Here is an 18,841-nt window from a genome sequence, read left to right on the forward strand (position 1 = left end):
ACTCCCAGGCCTCTTCTTGGGTTCCCTTCCTTGGTGAAAAGCATCAGGTCAAACAGCTGGGAGTCACCCTTGATTCCTTGTCCCTTTCCAGCAACCAGTCCAGGTCTGTGTGTTCACCACTGTATTCTTTGTACCATATACAATGGCTAGCACATAGGAGGCTCTCCATAATATTTTTTTTAAATCATTCGTTTTCAGAACAAATATTTATTGAATGCCACTAGAAATAATTGAATGTTACTAGTCACCAAGTCTTGTCAATCTTCTCTCCTAAGGAGTCCTCCATTCTGGTCTAATTCTTCTCCAATCTCACAACTAGCCCTGTCCAGGCCATTTTAGTTTCTTGTGTTCTAGCTGGTCTCCTTGACTCCAGATTTTTACCCCTTTAATCCTTTCTCCTTGCATAATCCAGAGTTATTTTTCAAAAAGGCAAATCAATTTTGTCAGTCTCTAATTTAAAAGCCTTCCATGGATCAAGACAAATTAAGGAAAAATATATTACTTAAAATTACAAAGGTGAGGAGTTAAAAATAATGATAGACATGTATACGGCCAATGGAAGAAGAGAAATACAGAGTGTAAGTGAGTACATCCATATTTATCATAATCAGAAGTCAGTAGACAATGTTTAAAATTAAGACATAAGACATGGTATAAGCCTGTTGTGGAGTTATGAGTATAAACACCATGAAAAAATAGCTAAAGTGGTTATCTCCGAGGAGTGAAACTAGAGGAAGCAATGAACAGGGAAGGAGTAACTATCTTTTCATTATAAATTCTTCTATAACTGTGGGCCGAAATTACTTGGATTAAAAATCAAAAATCAAGCCAAAGTATAAAAAGCTTTTTATGGTTCCTCATTGCCTGTAGAATAAAATCCAAGAGCCATAGAACTATCTTTTATAACCTCGTTACTCAAAATGTGGTCCCTGGGCCAGCAGCAGAGAGCTTGTTAGAAATGCATAATCTTAGGCCCCACCCCAGATTTATAGAATTATAATCTGCATTTTAACAAGATTCACAGATAATTCATATACGCACAGTCGAATTTAAGAAGCATCAGTTTACAAGATCAAGCATGATCTAGCCCATGTGGACCTCTTCAGCTTCAGTATTGGTTGCTCCTCATTGGCCAGAAGAACTTGACTTTTCACTCTTCAGTCTAAATTTTGTGGTACACTGGGTGTGTGTGCACGTGTGTATCAGTGGCTAGCTAAATTCCAACCACTGTTTTAGACCCAGCTCCTCTACTCCAGGAAGCCTTCCAAAACCCTCTGCAGCTCTTCTCCTTAAAATCCTACATCCCTTGCTGACGATGCTTAACCTGCATTCAGCAAATATTCATTGGGCGCCTGCTAAGTGCCCGGCTGGACTCAGTGCCAGTGTTGGGAGAAGGCGCTGAGCTGTCCGTAAGCTCCTTCAGGTGCATACCCAGGATCGCCCAACCTCACCTATTCCGGAGTCAGAGGTGTGTGCGCAGCACTCGAATACGTCACACACACACACACACACACACACACACACACACACACACACACACACACACACACACACACACACACACTACCGCATCACCCCCCCCAACACACACACACACCCCACCGCATCACACACACACACACCACACAGCTCTGCGCGGCTTTTCTGAGTGTTACGGCGCCTTCCTCCCGCCCCCGCACAGCGCGGGCGGGGACCCACCGGTTCCGCTCAACACCAGCAGTGGAGAAAGGAGGACCCCCGGGAGCGGGATCCCGGCGCCCGGTCGCCCAGTCGTGTTCAGGCTTAGGCCCGCATGGAGGGGACTGCGGAGTCCCAGACGCCTGACCTGCGAGACGTGGAGGGCAAGGTGGGCAGGAAGACCCCTGAAGGGCTGCTCCGCGGGCTGCGAGGCGAGTGGGAGCCGGGAGCCTCTGGCGCTCTGCTGCTCCCAGGGGCACCTACCACGGGCCACGGCCTGGGGGACAAGATCATGGCGCTGAGGATGGAACTGGTGAGTGTGGGTTCCATGGACTAGGGGGACGGAGTCCCCAGCGTAAGGCCGTAAGGGATGGACTCCCGCCCCCCAGAGTTGGGCTGGAGAGGAGAGAGTTAAAACTCCCCGCCTAAACTCAGGATCCCTACAGATCTCTCTTTATACCCTGGGGTCCATTAATTGCATCCCCCACCAAGGGTGAATGGGGTACTGATGGGTCCTGAAGACTCGGGGTGCGAGGCACAGGTTTTTCTAAGTTTTTTTTCTGTCAAGTAATTGGGAGGGGAGAGGTGAGGACTAGGAAGCACTGAGAATTTAGCACAGTACAAATCTTTCTCCTGCCCTCTCACTTTGGGGCTACCTATCCCCTCAGCCACCATTATAGGGCCACTAGTTTTTTCTCCTCCTGCAAAATGGGCCCAGGGTTTGTTCTTCTGAGGCTCTAGTGTTCACCACAGGAGTCAGCACAGAAGAGATCTGGATTAAAACTGCCTGGACTAGGGCCACTAAAAACATCCTCTTTCCCCAACATCCCCCCCAACACCCACTTAAAATATTTGAAAGTTCCTAGAACGTTAGCAGACACAGGGCAGCAGCACCAGCAGTGTTGATCCCATCACTTCTGATTCAGTCTCCTTCCTGCCAGCCCCCCAAGTACACTGGATATTTGCATCTCATCTGTACTTCCTTGGGGAGAATAACATGAAACAGGCACCCAAGCCCTTCCCTGTTGCTGCTGGTCTAGATTCAGAGCCAAAAGAGCAGTTGGGGCCCCCCAGTTTCCCCAGGGCCCTGGTTCCGGTGAAGGGGGTGTTTACACCTGCCACCACTTTGCAGCCAGTTCTGGGGAACTGAGGAATTGCTAGTCACTTTCTGGCCCAGAACCAGGAGCCCACTGTATGTGTGTCAGCTTATAGGTCTTCCTGAAGGCCCAGTGTGTGCTCAGCTCTGTGCCAGGCTTAGTTGTTGGGGTGGGGGAGGGTTGGGGGGAGATCATGTGGGCTCCCTGACAGCCTAAGAGGCTGGGAGGAGAGCTTTAAGGGCACAGTAATCAGGGAAGGCTCCTTAGGGGGAAGGATTTGAATGCCCTGTGTGCACTTGCCCTTGAAGGTTAGGGGTGACTGCCAAATTCTCCAGAGAAGGGCTGTAACTATGCCCTCCTAAGGAAGGGCTCTGGCTTGGCCTCACTGTATAAACTTTAGCTCAAGGCCTAGAAAGAGGTTACTTAGAATGTCTTGCTTTGGAAAGTAACTTTCACCAAGTGCATGTACAAGGCATCATGCTGAGCATTTTACAAAATATTCTCTTAGTCCTCACAGCAATTTATTAGGTAGGTGGTATTTTATAGATGAAGAAACTGAGACACAGAGAGGTTAAGTAACTGCCCAAAGTCATACAAAAAGTAAAAAGCAGAGCCAGGCTTTGAACCCAGGTGATGTGCCTACACTTTACATCTTCACCGTTGAGACCTGCTTTGTTCCAGACACATTAACCACTTTTTATGTCATTGAAATGGGAAGAGCAGTTATCATTTTCCCATCTCACCAAGGAAACATACTGCAGGTGTTGAGGGGCTTTGCCTGAGCTCACACTGGGAGCCATGCTTAGTCTCTCTGGCTCTAGCTCTTTTCTGCCTTGGTGGAAATTACCTGTTTGTAAATTTTAAGGGGTACATTTAACTTCTGATTGGGTCTGCATTCCTGACTCAGCCTGGCCTGGGGCCCTAGGCTGCCCAGGAAGAGCATGAAGGAGGGAGCCTTCTGGAGGCCAGCACAGGAAGAGGCTTCCTATGTGCCCCAAGGATCCCTCTTCCCTTCTTTTCTCCCTCCTCACGCAGAGATGTCTTTGGTCTCTTTAAACACTCCTCCCTACCCACTGGGTTGCACCCACGGAGGACTAGGGGAAGGGCTGGGGGTTTCCCCTGGAGCCACTTGTGGCAGAACTAGTTCAAGCCCTTGAAGTACTGGCCTTCAACTGTCCCTCTCCCAGCTTTCCTGCAGGGAGGGACCAGGCCTGCCCTTGAGCCCAAGGTCATCCCTGCCTCTAGGCTGCTTCCCTCCACTACTCAAGGGCTGAGTGAACCAGAGGGACTCTGGGATCTGTGGGAAGGGGAAACAATGGCAACCTCCCTTACTTAATCCTCCTACCCAAAGAACTGTTGCTATGACAACCGCCCCCACAGAGCAGTTTGAGAAAAAGCTTTAGGCAAAGAGAGAGAAGGCATGGGTTCAAGTCCTAGCTCTGCTCCCTAATTATTTTGTGATCTTGAGCAGAGCCCTGACTCTCTTGGCCTCAGTTTTTCTACCTCTTGGGGGATTGGGGCAATAGTGCGGATTATGGAGCTAGATTATCTCTGACAGCCTTCCTGGTAACAATAGTCTTGGAATCTCAATCCAGGACCAGGGAGCTAGGACTCAGATCTCTGGGCTTTTATCCCAGGGCTTGATTTAGACTGAGCTATGAGTGAGCCATACTTGTGACCTTAGGTCTGGGGAGAGAGTCTGATGTGTATGTTTTAAGGGGAGGAATGGGGAAGCTGAATCCCCCCAGGAAGAGCATATAAGGCTGCATCTCTTCTGAGCTGTTTATCCCTGCTCCGTTTCCAAAGACATAGTGTGAAATGAGTGTTTCTTTTTCTGGCAAGAAAGCCTTGCTTTCTTCTATTCTGGGGAGTTATGCTGTCACCATCAGGGAATCCCACTGTCACAGGACTGTAGAATCTGGTCCTCAGATTAATTTCCCACCAATATGATAAAACCCAGCTCCCTGAACCCTGGGCCCAGCAGAGGGGCCAAGGATAGTAAAGGCAAGAGAATCAGAACTGAATCTGACCTGCCCAGTACTCGGCTAGGCACCATAAATGAACTGGGCAGGACCTGCTGCTCTCAGGGAGCTTATAGGCTGGATTAGAGAAGGAGACAGACTAAGCACTCTAGTACAGGATGATAGGTACTGTTGGAACACAGGGAGGGCTCCCTGGAGGAGTCTTCCTTCTAGAGTGACACGGTCCGATTTGTGCTCTGGAAACGCACACTTGAACTGGAGAAGACAAGCTGTTTCCTCTGCTTGGAATAACTCTCTATTGTTTTGTCTGTCTAAGTCCTACCTGACCTTCAAGTCTCAGCTCATGTCCCTTATTCTAGGAAGCATTTCCTTACTCCCCTGGTTAGGTTATGGCCCTGTAGGTAGCCACAGCCCTCTATGCAGCACTTGTGTTCCCTGGCATTTGGTACACTGAATTTCAAGTGCTTGCGTCATTGTCTTATCTTACCCACTAGACTGTGAACTCTCTGAGGGCAAGAAATGGTGTTTTTCCTCCCTTTATCTACACAATGCCACACCTATAAGAAACACTCAATAAATATTGTTCCATGACTGAATGGATTAATTCCATCTTGAGGAAGCGCAGGGAAAACTTCTAGAGGAAGTAGCATTTGGGTTGGGCCTTGAATATTCAAGTCAGTGGGAATTCCAGTTCCATATGGCACATTGAACACATGCATTTACCTCCATTCCTTCCTGAAACTCCACTAAGAGCCAGTAGAATATTTTTAAAACATGAAACCATTATGACAAGAACAGGAGAGGAGACAATAGGAAAAAGATTTTGGAAGCTGAAAGCAGAAGGAAGAGTAGTGACTAACTTGGTATACCTGAAAAAAAACTGAATTCTAAGCCAGTAATGAAGACAGCTGAAAAGTAATCCATTTTGCATCATAGAAACCCTCAAAGTTCTCAGGAGTTGGTCTCAGATATTTCTGGAACTGGGGGTGCAAGTGGAGCTAAACTCAAAGGGGTTTATGAATGTCTGATTTAGAATCATACTCTAAGATCCCCTGCCCCAACTGGGCAACCAGCTGTCCAGCACTCCTTTATCCTAGCAGAAGACTAGAGATCTAAGTTTTGGAAAGAATAGAACAGAAGGAAGGGAGGAAGGGGAAGGAAGGGAGGGAGGAAGGGGAAGGAAGGAAAGAAGGAAGGAAGTAGGAAGGGAGGAAAGAAGCACCAAAGGGAGGAGAAAACACAGCAGGAGAAGCATTTTTAGTTTTAGAAGTTTTGTTTAATACATTTAGTTTGGTCATGGACTAAAGAGTTTCACTGTTAATATATTGTCCCTCGTATGAAATAATTGTAGATAATCTCTTCTATCATGTGTCATTTTGTCACGTGCCCGGTTTGTAGGGCTGTAGTGCTTCAGTTATTTATGCCCACATCTCCTTATTGAAACTGTAAGCTTCTGTTAAGCAGGGAGAGTTTCTCCATTATCTTTGTAATTATTTGAAAATCCAGGTACCCAATAATCATTTGTTTAATTGAATTCAAGTTGTGATATTCTTCCAAAAATGCAAATAATTTCATATACAAAGTTTTCTGTGCTTATGCCATATTAATAAGTTAACCATAGTAATATGTAAGGCCAAACAGCTGTCATTTATTGAGTAATGAATACTTGTCAGACAGTATGCTCTGCATGTTAATATGTTCCCTCTATTTCTTAAAATAAACCTATAAATTAGATAGTATCCTATTTTTACAATGAAGAAATGACAGTGTGAAGACAAAAATTTTCCAATTTCCTGTGGCTCATTAATGGCAAAACTAGAATTTGAATCCAGGTCTGTTTAATTCCAGTGCCTGTATTTTTCTCAGTGTAGAATTACTTGGTCTTATTTCTGGCTTATCATTGTAGGTATGAGTAAAGCATTCAATAAACATTTATCAAGTAATATATATATTTAAAATAGTGGAATCCGAGGTCTCCCGATTGGGAGACACTAAGCAGAGTTTGAGAGCAAGAGGGATTAAATTAAAATGTACTATATGTTATGAAATACCCCCTCAGCCTTTCTTCTTACTCGGCCCCCAGAATATTGGCAGCTTTACTTACAATCTCTAGATGGGTTTAACATAGTGAAGATGATGAACCCAAGAGAAAAAGAAAAAGAAAAAAAAAAAAAAAACAAACAAAAAAAACCAAACACCCACAAAAGATATTGCCTTCAGGCCTTACCCAAACAGTCTAGCCAGATAACCCTTAGTGAGGTTCTGAGTTGGCAAGCCTCAGGCACAGAGAGTTTCCAGTCAGCTTTTTGAGATCACTTTTAAATGTGAGGAGCAGCTAAAGATCATTTCTGATGAAACCTTCTAAATATATAGACCTAAACAAACAGAAAAAAGCAACTTGAGTGAAATGGAGATAACACAGGGAGATGAGAACTTACAAAGTCATGAATTATATCCTTAAAGAGATACTTAAAGAGATAAGAGATAATATTGTAGCCATGAACAAAAACCGGAAGCTATAGAAGAAAACAGAGAACTAGAAACAACTCTTGGAAATTAAAAAACATGATAAGAAAAAGTGAAAATAGAAGAGTTGATAATGTTGAAATATTTCAGAAACTAGAATAAATACAGAAAGAGATGGAAGAGAAAAAAATAGAGGATCAGTCCAGGATGTCCTCTATCCAGATAATAGTATTTCAAGAAAGAACAACAACAACAAAATATTGGAGGAGAAATAATCATCAATGAAACAATTCAAGAAAATCTCCCAGGACTGAAGGAAATAGTTTACAGATTAAAAGGGCCCAACAAGTGACTGATTCAAAATAGAATCACACCATGGCAAATTACTGTGATAATTTTGAATACTGAGAACCAAGAGAATATCCTAAAAACTTCTAGAAAGCATGGGAAGATGGACACATACAAAGAATCAGGAATCAGAATGGCATCAGACTTTCTAAGTGTAACACTGAAAATTAGAAGACAATGGAACAATGCTTTAAATTCCGAGGAAAAATTATTTTCAACCTAGACTTCTCTACTCAGCTAAACAGTCAACAGTGTGAGGAGAGAATAGCAACATTTTAAAACACGTGAAGCTTCAACAAATATACCTCCTATGCAGACTTTCTTGGGGAACTACTAGAGGAAAAACACCACACATACAAATGTAGGAGTAAATCAATAAAGAAGATGTGGGATCCAGGAAATGGGATCCAACTCCACAGAGAGGCAAAGGGAATCCCCAAGATAATAGTGAAGGGAGATCCCTGAAGGACAGTTGTGCAGTGGGGACAGAATGGAGTAGATCAGAAGGCTCCTAAAGAGCTGCTTCTAAGAAGGCGGACTAGATGGGACATACGATGTGTTTAAAAACCTTGCGAGGGGAACTCAGACAACTGAGAAAGAATTTAGGGATGACTTACTGATAACTATATACCAAACAAAGCAAAATAGTAGTAGTAATAATAATAAGTAATATTAATAATTACTAATAATTAAAACAATATTAATAATAGTATTATTATTATTTCAAAAGGAAAACATAAATTTATAAGAAAGGAAAAGTAACCATAGTAAACTACATGGCTTAGCTGTGAATGGCATTTCCAAATCCTAATAAGGGAAATGCTGAATAATTAATTTTATTGCATATGTTAGGATCATGGGGAGATAGGAAGGGCATGAGTATGGTGGCAGAGGAGTAGAGAGTAGAATGGAAGAGTGAAATCCTTAACCTTTTATTGTGGGGGGAGTCAATAGAAAATACCTAAAACTTAAAAATCAATAAGTTGCATGTTATTTGGAAATTATAAGGTAAGTACCAAAATAAACAGCTAAAAAATTAATAGTAGTTGTCTCCAGGAAGTGGGATTTAGGACTAGGATGGGGGAATGGTTACTTTTCACACCAAATCTTGCAGAACTGTTTTGCTTCTTTAACTTATGTATCTCTATTACTTTTATTAAAAGTAAAACTAAATGAAATGAAATTTTAGAAGTCTTGTGTGGCAGGACCTGGGATTCCCATGGAATATGCTAGAGGTGAAATTAGAGGTACGGGCAAGAGCCATATTGTGACAGGCTTTTGCATATCTGCTGCTGAAGGGCTTAGATTTTATTCTTTGAGAGCAGTGCAAAGCCCATAAAGGTTCTTGAGCAAGGGAGGTACAGTTTCAGACTTGTGTTTGGGGATGATAACTCAGTGCACCTGAGCTGGAAGGGACCCTAGAGATTACCTAGTAAGTCAGACTTAACTCCCAGTACAGACAGGGAGACTGGAATAGAGGGAAGCCCTGAATCCCCAGCCAGTGGGATTCTGACCCTTTGAAGCTCTAGCCAGCCCTTCCTCCCCACAGCAGCTGCTACCCACACCCTGAGGGGACTAGGGGACCAGGTTAGCTCACTCTTTACCCCCCAGCCCCTGCCTCCTTTTGGCCCAGTCTACTTCCGAGCTAACATCTGGCCTTCCTATCAGACTGCTCTTTGGGTAACTGTTTCTAAGTTTTACTGGTAAATCTGGACTGATTCAATAGTTAATACCCTATCTGTGAAGTCTGAATCTCACTATGATTGGATTTGAATACTTAACACTTACTGAGACCTTTCTCTGTGCCAGGTACCGTGCTCGGTACTTAATAGCCAACATCTCAAAACTCTCACAGTCACCCTGTGAGGTGAGTGATTTAGCCCCATTTCACAAACAAGGAAACTGAGGCTCAAAGAAGGTAAGAAAGTTGTCCACAGTCATATCAGTGGTAAAGCTGAGATTTTAAATAGTAAGCTGTCTGCTTCTGAAGCCCACACTCCAAACCATTCTACTTCTATGCTTCTTGAAAGTGAAGCATAGTTGGTTAGATCACAAGGTAGGGCCTCTGGAAACACTGGGGAAACCCAGAGCCCAGAACCTGGGATTGATTCCTTCTCCCACTCCCCCAGGCTTACCTGCGAGCCATTGATGTGAAGATTCTGCAGCAGCTGCTGACCTTGAACGAGGGCATCGAGGCAGTGCGCTGGCTGTTGGAGGAGCGGGGGACGTTGACCAGCCACTGCAGCAGCCTCACCAGCAGCCAATATAGCCTGACAGGCGGGAGCCCAGGCCACTCAAGGCGAGGCAGCTGGGACAGCCTGCCAGACACCAGCTCCACTGACCGGCTGGACAGTGTCTCCATTGGCAGCTTCCTGGACACGGTGGCCCCCAGTGAGCTGGATGAACAGGGCCCCCCTGGGGCTCCCCGTCCTGAGATGGACTGGACAAAGGTTATACCCGGTGGGGAGAGGGCCAGGACTGAGGTGGACCTGACAGCCACCAGGCTAGGGAGCTTGAGGGCTGTGTGGAAGCCCCCAGGGGAGGGGCTCCACAGTGGATCTCCTGAGCCACCAGAGGATGAGAGTGCCAAGCTGGGCTTTGAGGCCCACTGGTGCTGGGGCCAGTGCCAGGATGATGTGACCTTCCTGTAATGACTCTTTCACCCTCTTGTACTCCAGTGGCTCTTTCATCACTAGGCCCTGGTCTCCCTTGAATTTATTCTCCCTCCATCTGGGCTTAGGAAGAGGCTGCATTGACATTAACGACCATGGAAACCTGGCCTCACCATCCCTCTGGTCCCTGGGGAGGCTCTGCCTTTATCCTTCAATTATTGGGTCCCTAGAGCTATTTCCATAGATACATTGACTCTAGAGGCTTGACCTGTGGCTCAGGTGTGATGGAATCTCTTCCCCTTTCCCTGCAACTAGGTAAGGATTTGAGGGCTTAGCACCCTAGGAGATCATTGATGAAGAGATGGGGGTGTAATTACCTCACCTAACATCTAGGAGCCTTGGCCTCCATCTTGGCCAAGAGGAAGGATTGTGGAGGGACATGGACATTCAGGGCCAACCCTCCATGGACTGACCCTCCAGAAGCCTTTGGTGCTGGTAGAGCCACCCCTTCCTGTCTGGTGAGTGATGTCACTTCCTGCCAGGATGGATTAGCCTCTCCTGTCTTTTAGCGGTGCTAGGTCAGCATAGGGCGTCTGAGCCCCTGCTGCTAAGTGAGACTATATTTTTATTCTCCCTACCATTACTCCTTGTGAGTGGAACATATCATCCTCCTGGCAGGAAAGTTTCTCACTTGTCAGTTGTTTGTACTTCTTGTTAGATAGTCTCTTATTTTTTAAACAGGGAGTTCTCATTTTATCCTAGGGGTTCTCACTTCCTCTCTGACCACATGCCTGTCTGGTGCCAGCACTCCTGTATCTGTGCTTATAGTGACAGAACCTGGCAGGGGCCTCGACCTACAGCTCTCAAGAGTCTGTTTGGCTTGCCCTGCCACGGTACCCTGTCTTACCCTGTTCCTGGGTTGCCCCCTTTCTTGTATTCTGGCTCCAAATCTGTCTGCCAGGAGGTTCAGCCTTTGTGTCTCCACACCTTCTCGGTTTCCACTTTGGGCCTCAGGCCTTTTATATGCAGATGAGTCCCTCAGCCTTCTCTCCCCACTGCTGATGCAAGCCAGAAGGAGGAGAAGCTTGAGGTGTACCAGAAGCCCTGAAAGGGGGAGGTATCTGAAAGGGGTGGGGGTATCTTCTGAGATCCTGTGATTCCCCTTCCCCCATCCTGCCCCAGACCTTCCACCATTTGGTCACAAGGATGCCTGCCTGAGGCTGGGACACAAGGAATCCCCTTGTCAGGGTTACAATGGGGGGCGTGGCAGAGAAAGACAGAGGCTCTTTGGTCCTAGGGCCCACATCCTGGGAGGCTGGGAGAGAAAGAAGGGAAAGGCTGCTTTCTTTCCTCCCAGAGAGCATGCTCTAGACTCCTGGGACCTGGGGAGGGAGCAGGGGACTGATTCTGGGCCTGGGTCCCAGGGCCCTAGTGAATTATACCAAAGAAGGAATTCAGGGAAGGTGCCAACCTGGGGCTCAAGGAGAGGACATGTTGGGGTGGAAGGAACAAGGGCTGTGGTTGAAGTCAGAGTATGAATTCTTGGAGATTAACCCTTTGAACCCCGGGTAACTGCCACTTTGTTGGTCCCTGTCTTTCCTGGACCCTGAAACTAGATTATTGGAAGGCAAAAAGGAGAAGAAAGGATGTCAGGTGATCCTTGCCTATTTGCTGTGCCCTCCTGAGTTGGAGGAGTCTTCCTCAAGTCCTAGAATAACTCCTGCAGTTTCTGCACTTTTTACTCTATGCTGGGAAGGGAAGAGCCAAGTTGATCATCTCTACTTCCCCTAAATTCCTCAAGTCTTGTTCTGCAACCTCTTACCCGAGTCCTTTTGGGGCAATACATTCAGTCCGTGGCTTTCCTCTAAAGACCTCCTCTTCTCCTGTCCCCTCAAAGTAATTGAAATCTCTAAAGACTCTAATATTCTTAGTCTCTTCGCCTCTGCTGTCTACTACCAGCCCTCTACTTACCCCTCCTGGTCTTAGAGCTTTCCCTATCCTGACTCTGTTGCCATTTTGTAATGCCCTTAGGATAACTGCCTTTCCACTTTTTTGAAGCTTGCTTGTTCATTTAATCCACATATTTCTGAGTTGAAGTGGTTGTCCGCCCTCTTGTGGCCATTATGCTACATTGCCAGCGTAGCTGGGTGAAACATTCAGGCTCAAATATAGCGTTACAGAAGACTGGCTGCCTCAGTGCACAGACAGGCTAAAGCAACAGGCCTAGAGAAGGCAGACTTGGTCAGTGTCACCCATGGTAAATCCGTGACAGTGCTCAAGTTAAAGAACCCAGATCTCCTGCCTGCCTCCCTGCCCATAGTTCCATCACTTGGCCAGACTGTTCCCCCTCTGCACCCTGTCGACACCACCCAAGCCCAAAGGGTCTAAAAGCAATTTTCCCCCTGTTTTAATAATCATGATCTTACCCCACCCTAGAGAGGCAGCTCAGTGTTTAGAAAAAGAGCTACAGGCTCTGAGGAAAGAGAACCTTGCACTAGGATTGGATAAAGTATGCGTTAATCTGAACCGCGGATGTAAGGAAAATCAATCCTACACCAACTTTTTCTGGAAGGGAGGGCAAGGAGGCCCAGACCTCATGAGGGCAGAACTTAGCATTCCAGACTTGGAGGTTAGAAGAGGGGGTGGGGGTGGGAGATGAGAGATGAGGAAATCCAGATGGATCCTGTAGAGTTGGGGAGCTTCGGGGTCAAAGGATTACATCTCAATTGGATAGGCATCTGAGGGTGTTGAGATGCTGGAGAGGTGGGTGAGTGGGGCTGCCTGGGAACTCCAGGTAGGTCTGGGCATCCTGTCTCAATACCTTAGACTCCATTTCACTACCAGAGAAGCCCAGGAACCCCAATAAACACACTCCTTGGTCCCTCCTACCTGCCTCTGGACTGGCTGCTTAAGGCTTAGCTCTCCGTTAGTTTAGACTTTTCTGGGTCAGGATGAGGACCTGTTTGGGTACTCAAAGAAGGAGATGCCATGAAAAGGGAGAGAGATGCAGAGAGACAAAAGAGAATGAAGTGAAAATGAACTGTTGAAAATATAATCAGAGGGAGCATACTGCCCTCCACGTGGGCTGGGGACTTTTGTCAGGGCTCAGGGTAAAGGCAGAGATGAGACTGCTCTTGGCAGCTGTAGAAATAGCACCTGGGAGGATAAGGGGTGATGCTGACTGAGATGAATCCATCAGGGAGACGTGAGACCATGTGAATGGGCAAGTGTAAGGACCTGCATTTAGGATGGGGCAGTGAGGTTGAGCACGGGACTGAAACTGGAAGCTTAGTGGCAGCTTAGGTGAGAAATGTTTGGAGCTTGCAGTGGACACGGGCTCATTGTGTGCATGATGCCTGGCATGTACTGGGTGTTCAGTGACACCTGTTGAATGAATGGAGGAATGAATATATGTAAACCCACAAGGAGATGTGACTTATAATTTGAAAAGTAGTTACTTAGGTACGAATAGGTAATTAAAAATACTCTATTTAATTCTTAGCAACCCTATAAACAATGCATTATTAACAATGTATTGTTCTTTAGACATTTGCTCAAGGTCAGATAGGTAATAAAGGAACTATAGAATGAACCGAAGTCAGTATGACGGCAGGGGCTTCCACCCCCTGTCCGATAGACCTTACTCTCCTAGAAGAACAGGTTGTGTTGTCCAGCAGCAGGGCCAGTGTACACATTCCCATTGCTGCTGTGACAAACTATGGTGTTGGTAGGCCTCTTCTGGATACTCTAGGGGGTAATCCATTTCTTTGCCTTTTCTAGCTTCCAGAGGCTGCTTGTATTCCTTGGTTCATAGCCCCTTCCTCCATCTTCAAAGCCAGCAGCGTAGCATCTCTCCTCTCTGACCTCTGCTTCCATCCTTACATCTTTCTCTAATTCTCCTGTCTCCTCTTACGGGGATTACATTATGATTACATATCCTTGTGCTTACACTGGGCCCACTGGGATAATCCAGGATCATCTCCCCACCTCCAGATCCTTAGTTTAACCATATCTTCCAACTCCCTTTTGCCATATAAAGTAAAATATTCACAGGTTCTGGGGATTAGGACATGAACATCTTTGGGGGAAGGGCCATTATTCAGCCTTCCATAAGCAGAGACAGAGGGTGGGCAGGAGGAGGCACCTGGGCCCAGAATGAGCCTCTATTCTTTGTCCAGCATCCTTCAGGCTGGAGTAAGAGGTGGTGCCAAGGGGTGATAGCCAGGTCCAGTCCCCCTGTCTGGAGACTGGCAAGTGCCTCCTGCATCATCGCTACCATTTTGTGTTCCTCAAGGCAGAAGATAATTACCAGCTAAGTAGCTTGGGCTCTCTCTAGAAAGGGTAGATTAGTTGTCTCTCTTTTAAATTATTATTATTTTTTATTCCTTAATAATTAAACCATACTCCTCAGAGCGTGGTGAACTCTTATCATCAGTTGATTCTAGGCCCCTTTTTTGTTTTATTTTCTTTTAATCCCTGATCCCTATTCTCATTCCTCTCCCTGAGCCAGGCATACACTTTAATGTGTTCAGTATGTGTTTGGATATGTATGTATCTTTGAAAATATAAATAATTATGTATTTATGTGTTTTAATACATATAAATGGTATACTTTTATAATAAGCTAACTTCTATAATGAATTGCCCCATATTACAGTGATTTAACACAGTAAAGATTTGTCACTTACACAGGAGCACAGGTATTCCTGGTTGGATGGCTCTCCACTGCCCATTTCCGGTCCCAGGATCCTTCCATTTTCAGGTGGTGATAGCCTGATCCTGCATCACAAAGTTTACCGTCAACTTTTCACCAAATTTTTTTCCCATCCATTAATGACCATTTTATGAATTGGTTATTTCATTAGCAATTACAAAATGATGGTTTTCTAATGCTATTATTTTTTCTTCTTTTATTACTTATGATTCTATACAGAAAAACTTTGTCACATCCTCTAGGACCATTTGGTTACCTTGACATAAAGTTCATACCAGAATGGCAAGATAGATGCTTACATCTGTTCCTTATTTGTCCCTTTCAAAGTAGTAAGTTGATGTCCTAGCAACTTGGTGTTCAATGATTTTGTTTGGTTTCGATCTCTCTTTAAATCATGCTGTGAACTTATAGTTTTTATATATTTAATGTCTTTTAATAATTTGTAGGGGTTTCTTTGTTTTTTGTTATATAAAATCTCAAGCATAAACAAAAGTAGAAAAAATAGTATAATGAATTTCCATGCACCCACCACCCCGCTTTGTTAGTTATTAACTCGTGGCCAATCTTGGTTTATTTATTCCCTTGACTACTTTCTCCCTAACCAAGACTATTTTGAAGCAAAACTAGATATGATTCTGTTTCATTTGTAAATGTTTTTGTATGTATCTCTAAAAGATAAGGACTTTTATTGCCATTGTTGCACCTTAAAGTTAATAATTCCTCAATATATAAAATATAGCTGTTCAAGTTTCTGATAAATTTTGAGTTTCAGTATCATTTATGCTGGCCTCCTAAAAGAAGTCAGGAAGTGTTTCCTCCTTCTGTGCTTTCTGAAAACATTTGTGTAAGATTGATAGTATTACTCAGTATTTAATAGAATTCATTAGTAAAATAATATGGGCCTTGAGTTTTCTTTATGGAGGAGGTTTTTGATAACAAATTCAATTTCTTTGATACATATAGAGCTATTCTGACCTCTAATTTCATTTTGAGTTAGTTTTGGTAAGTTGTGTTTTTCAAAGAATTTGTTTCAACTAAGCTGTTGAATTGATTGGCATGAAGTTATTTATAACACTGCCTTGTTTCTTTTAAAAACTCTATTCATTGTAAAATAAAGCACAAGTGTAGAAAACACACAAAAGTAAGGCTTAATGAATTATTTTAAGGCAAACACTCCTATAGCCACTGTCATGTCAAGAACTCGAACTCATCCAGAAGTCCTGTCCTTGTGCCCCCTTCCCAATTATAATCCCCTTCCTCTTCCTATAAGCAACCTTTTCTTGACTATAGTACTTACTTCTTTATAACTTTTTTATAGTTTTATCATTTAAATGTACATCCATAGATCCTATAGTCTTGTCCATTTGAAGACATTTGATAGTCTTCATCCCTTTCTTAATTCCTTACAATTTATTTGTTGAATAGCCTGGGCCATTTGACTTGTAGAATTTACCACAGTCTGGATTTTGCTAATTACATGCTCATAATGCAGTTCTAAATGTGTCCTCAGTATTTCCTGAAAATTGGTAGCTGGATCCAGAGACTGAAGAGACAGATTTAAGCACTTTGGCAAGACTGTAAGAGGCATATAAATCCAGTCTCTGTGCTTATGACTTTTTTTCAGGTGTTGATATTTATTGCCTATAGCCATTAATTCATTGAGGATTGCAAAACGGTGCCATTAATTCTATAATTTTATTGTATTTATTTGTTGAAATACTTTCAAAAAGAGAAACATCCTGTTATCTACTATTTGGTCTCTGAGTGTGTGGTTCACATAGGGAAGGTAGAACAAATACTTGATTCTTTTTTTCACCAGTTTGGAAGATAATGAATCCCTATCATCCTCCAAAGTTGACCACTTTAAAAATATTATTATGAACTTATAGATTTATATATACTTGATGGGTTTCAATCAATTAGAATTGTTGTCAGTATTGAAGTGCCAGGTGTCTCAGCTTTGGCCACTGGAGTCTCATCAAGTTGGCGCCTTAGTTCTTTTGACATGACTCTGGTAATCTTTGATACCTTTCCTTACTGTCTGGTTTGACAAAATATTCTTGGGTCATCTTGTACACTTCTTGCCCTAGACAGGAATAAACCAGATTTACATTGTTCTTTCACATGTTATTGGCTTAGGTATTTTAGTTTGTTTTCAAAGAGTAGGTTGCAATTTTGTAGGTGGCACATCTATGTCATGGGCTTTCACTGTCCATAGTACTGTTATTCTTATAGTTCTTACAGTAACTATATGGGATTTGACCTTGATACTTTCCTATTGCTCGTTTTCTGTAAAATGAGTTGTCTTGCACTTAAAGAATGAGTCAGGGTTCAGAAAAGTTTTTATAACATCATAGAACTCCCTCTTCTGTTATTCTGTCTGGCTTGCTTCCTGGGACTTCCTGGCTCTGTCCCCTTCCTCTCAGTTGGTATCCATCTTCTCTTACTTCCTCTCTGTTGTCCCTATCCTACTATATATATACATATTTTTTAATTGCGGTATAGTCAGTTACAGTATGTCAGTTTCTGGTGTACAGCGTAATGTCCCAGTCATGCATATATATACACATATTCATTTTCAGACTCTTTTTCATTAAAGTATATTATAAGATATTGAATATAGTTCCCTGTGCTATATAGAAGAAATTTATTTTTATCTATTTTTATATATAGTGGTTATCACTTGCAAATTTCAAACTCCCAAATTTATCCCTTCCCATCCCCTTTCCCCTGATAACCGTAAGATTGTTTATTATCTTTCTGTTTCTGTTTTATAGATGAGTTCATTAGTGTCCTCTTTTTTCTTTTTTAGATCCCACATATGAGTGATGTTATATGGTATTTTTCTTTCTCTTTCTGGTTTACTTCACCCAGAATGACAATCTGCAGGTCCATCCATGTTGCTGCAAATGGTATTATTTTATTCTTTTTTATCGCTGAGTAGTATTCCATTGTATAAATACACCACAACTTCCTTATCCAGTCATCTGTCAATGGACACCTATCCTACTGTATTTGAATTCCATCCCAGCAATTCTCCTCAAGGCTTACTAGAAGGAATCCCTGGTGGGTTGGTTTTGTCAGTTCATAGGAGCCAGACCTGCTCTGGCCCCTTGGTCCTCATTGTGGGCCTCTTGCTCTCACTTGCTCTTTTAGACTGCAGATCCTAAGTTTCATTTACTGTTCTCAGCTGGCCTCTTTTGATTCTCTATGGACTCTTGGGGTTCTCCTGTTCTTACTCTCTCAGATGCCGTCCCTTTGGTTCCTTCTTTGGCACAGATGCTGATCCCACGCAGGTCTGGTGGCTGTTGGCGGTTTGTTCCCACTTGCTTGTATTTTGGGAGTGGTAGAGATACCTTGTCACCAAATTTTGTTGTGTTGTCCATGTTTTTTAAAATTTTACTCTTCAGTTGCTATGTCAGCTTTTATGTGTGGATCTGAAGAGACTGAAAAACTATGCTGCCATCATTACCATCATCTTCTCAAATATCTCACTTTTATCCTTTGATGTCTGTAGGATCTGTAGTGATATCTTCTCTTTCATTCCTGATATATATAATTTGTGCTGCTCCATTTTATTCTTGATTAGTAGACTCTTGCTAGGAGTTTATCCATTTTATTAATCTTTTCAAAAAAACCAACTTTAGGCCTTATTAATTTTCCCTATTGTTTGTTTTCTATTTCATCAAATTTTACTCTAATCTTTACTATTTTTTCCTTCTACTTTGGGTTTAATTTGCTCATCTTTCTCTAGCTTCTTAGGTAGAAACTCAGATCATTGATTTTAAGCCTCTATCTTTTAATAATATAAGCTGTACATTTCTCTCTAAGCACTGCTTTGCCTATGTCTAACACATTTTTATATGTTGTATTTTATTACTAGTCAGTTAAAAATGTTTTATGATTTCCTTTGCTATTTCTTCTTTGGCCCATAAGTTAATTAGA

General features: G+C 43.4%; 1 protein-coding gene across 1 annotated transcript; it reads left to right on the forward strand.

The window, feature by feature from the left end:
- The first annotated feature begins 1,608 nt into the window (after positions 1 to 1,608).
- On the forward strand, positions 1,609 to 16,037 carry LURAP1 (leucine rich adaptor protein 1). The gene is made up of 2 exons (XM_032494175.1): positions 1,609 to 1,990; positions 9,700 to 16,037. The coding sequence occupies exons 1-2, from the start codon at positions 1,793 to 1,795 to the stop codon at positions 10,219 to 10,221; spliced, it is 720 nt and encodes a 239-aa protein (XP_032350066.1). The 5' UTR covers positions 1,609 to 1,792; the 3' UTR covers positions 10,222 to 16,037.
- Positions 16,038 to 18,841: the final 2,804 nt, after the last annotated feature.

This window comes from Camelus ferus, chromosome 13 (assembly GCF_009834535.1).
Source record: "Camelus ferus isolate YT-003-E chromosome 13, BCGSAC_Cfer_1.0, whole genome shotgun sequence".
NCBI lineage: Eukaryota > Metazoa > Chordata > Mammalia > Artiodactyla > Camelidae > Camelus > Camelus ferus.

What these genes read in the sequence shown, in the direction of transcription:
- LURAP1 (XM_032494175.1), top strand. Translation starts at nt 1,793, where the DNA reads ATGGAGGGGACTGCGGAGTCCCAGACGCCTGACCTGCGAGACGTGGAG. An exon ending in TGGCGCTGAGGATGGAACTG is followed by an intron (nt 1,991 to 9,699) that starts GTGAGTGTGGGT and finishes CCACTCCCCCAG; the next exon opens with GCTTACCTGCGAGCCATTGA.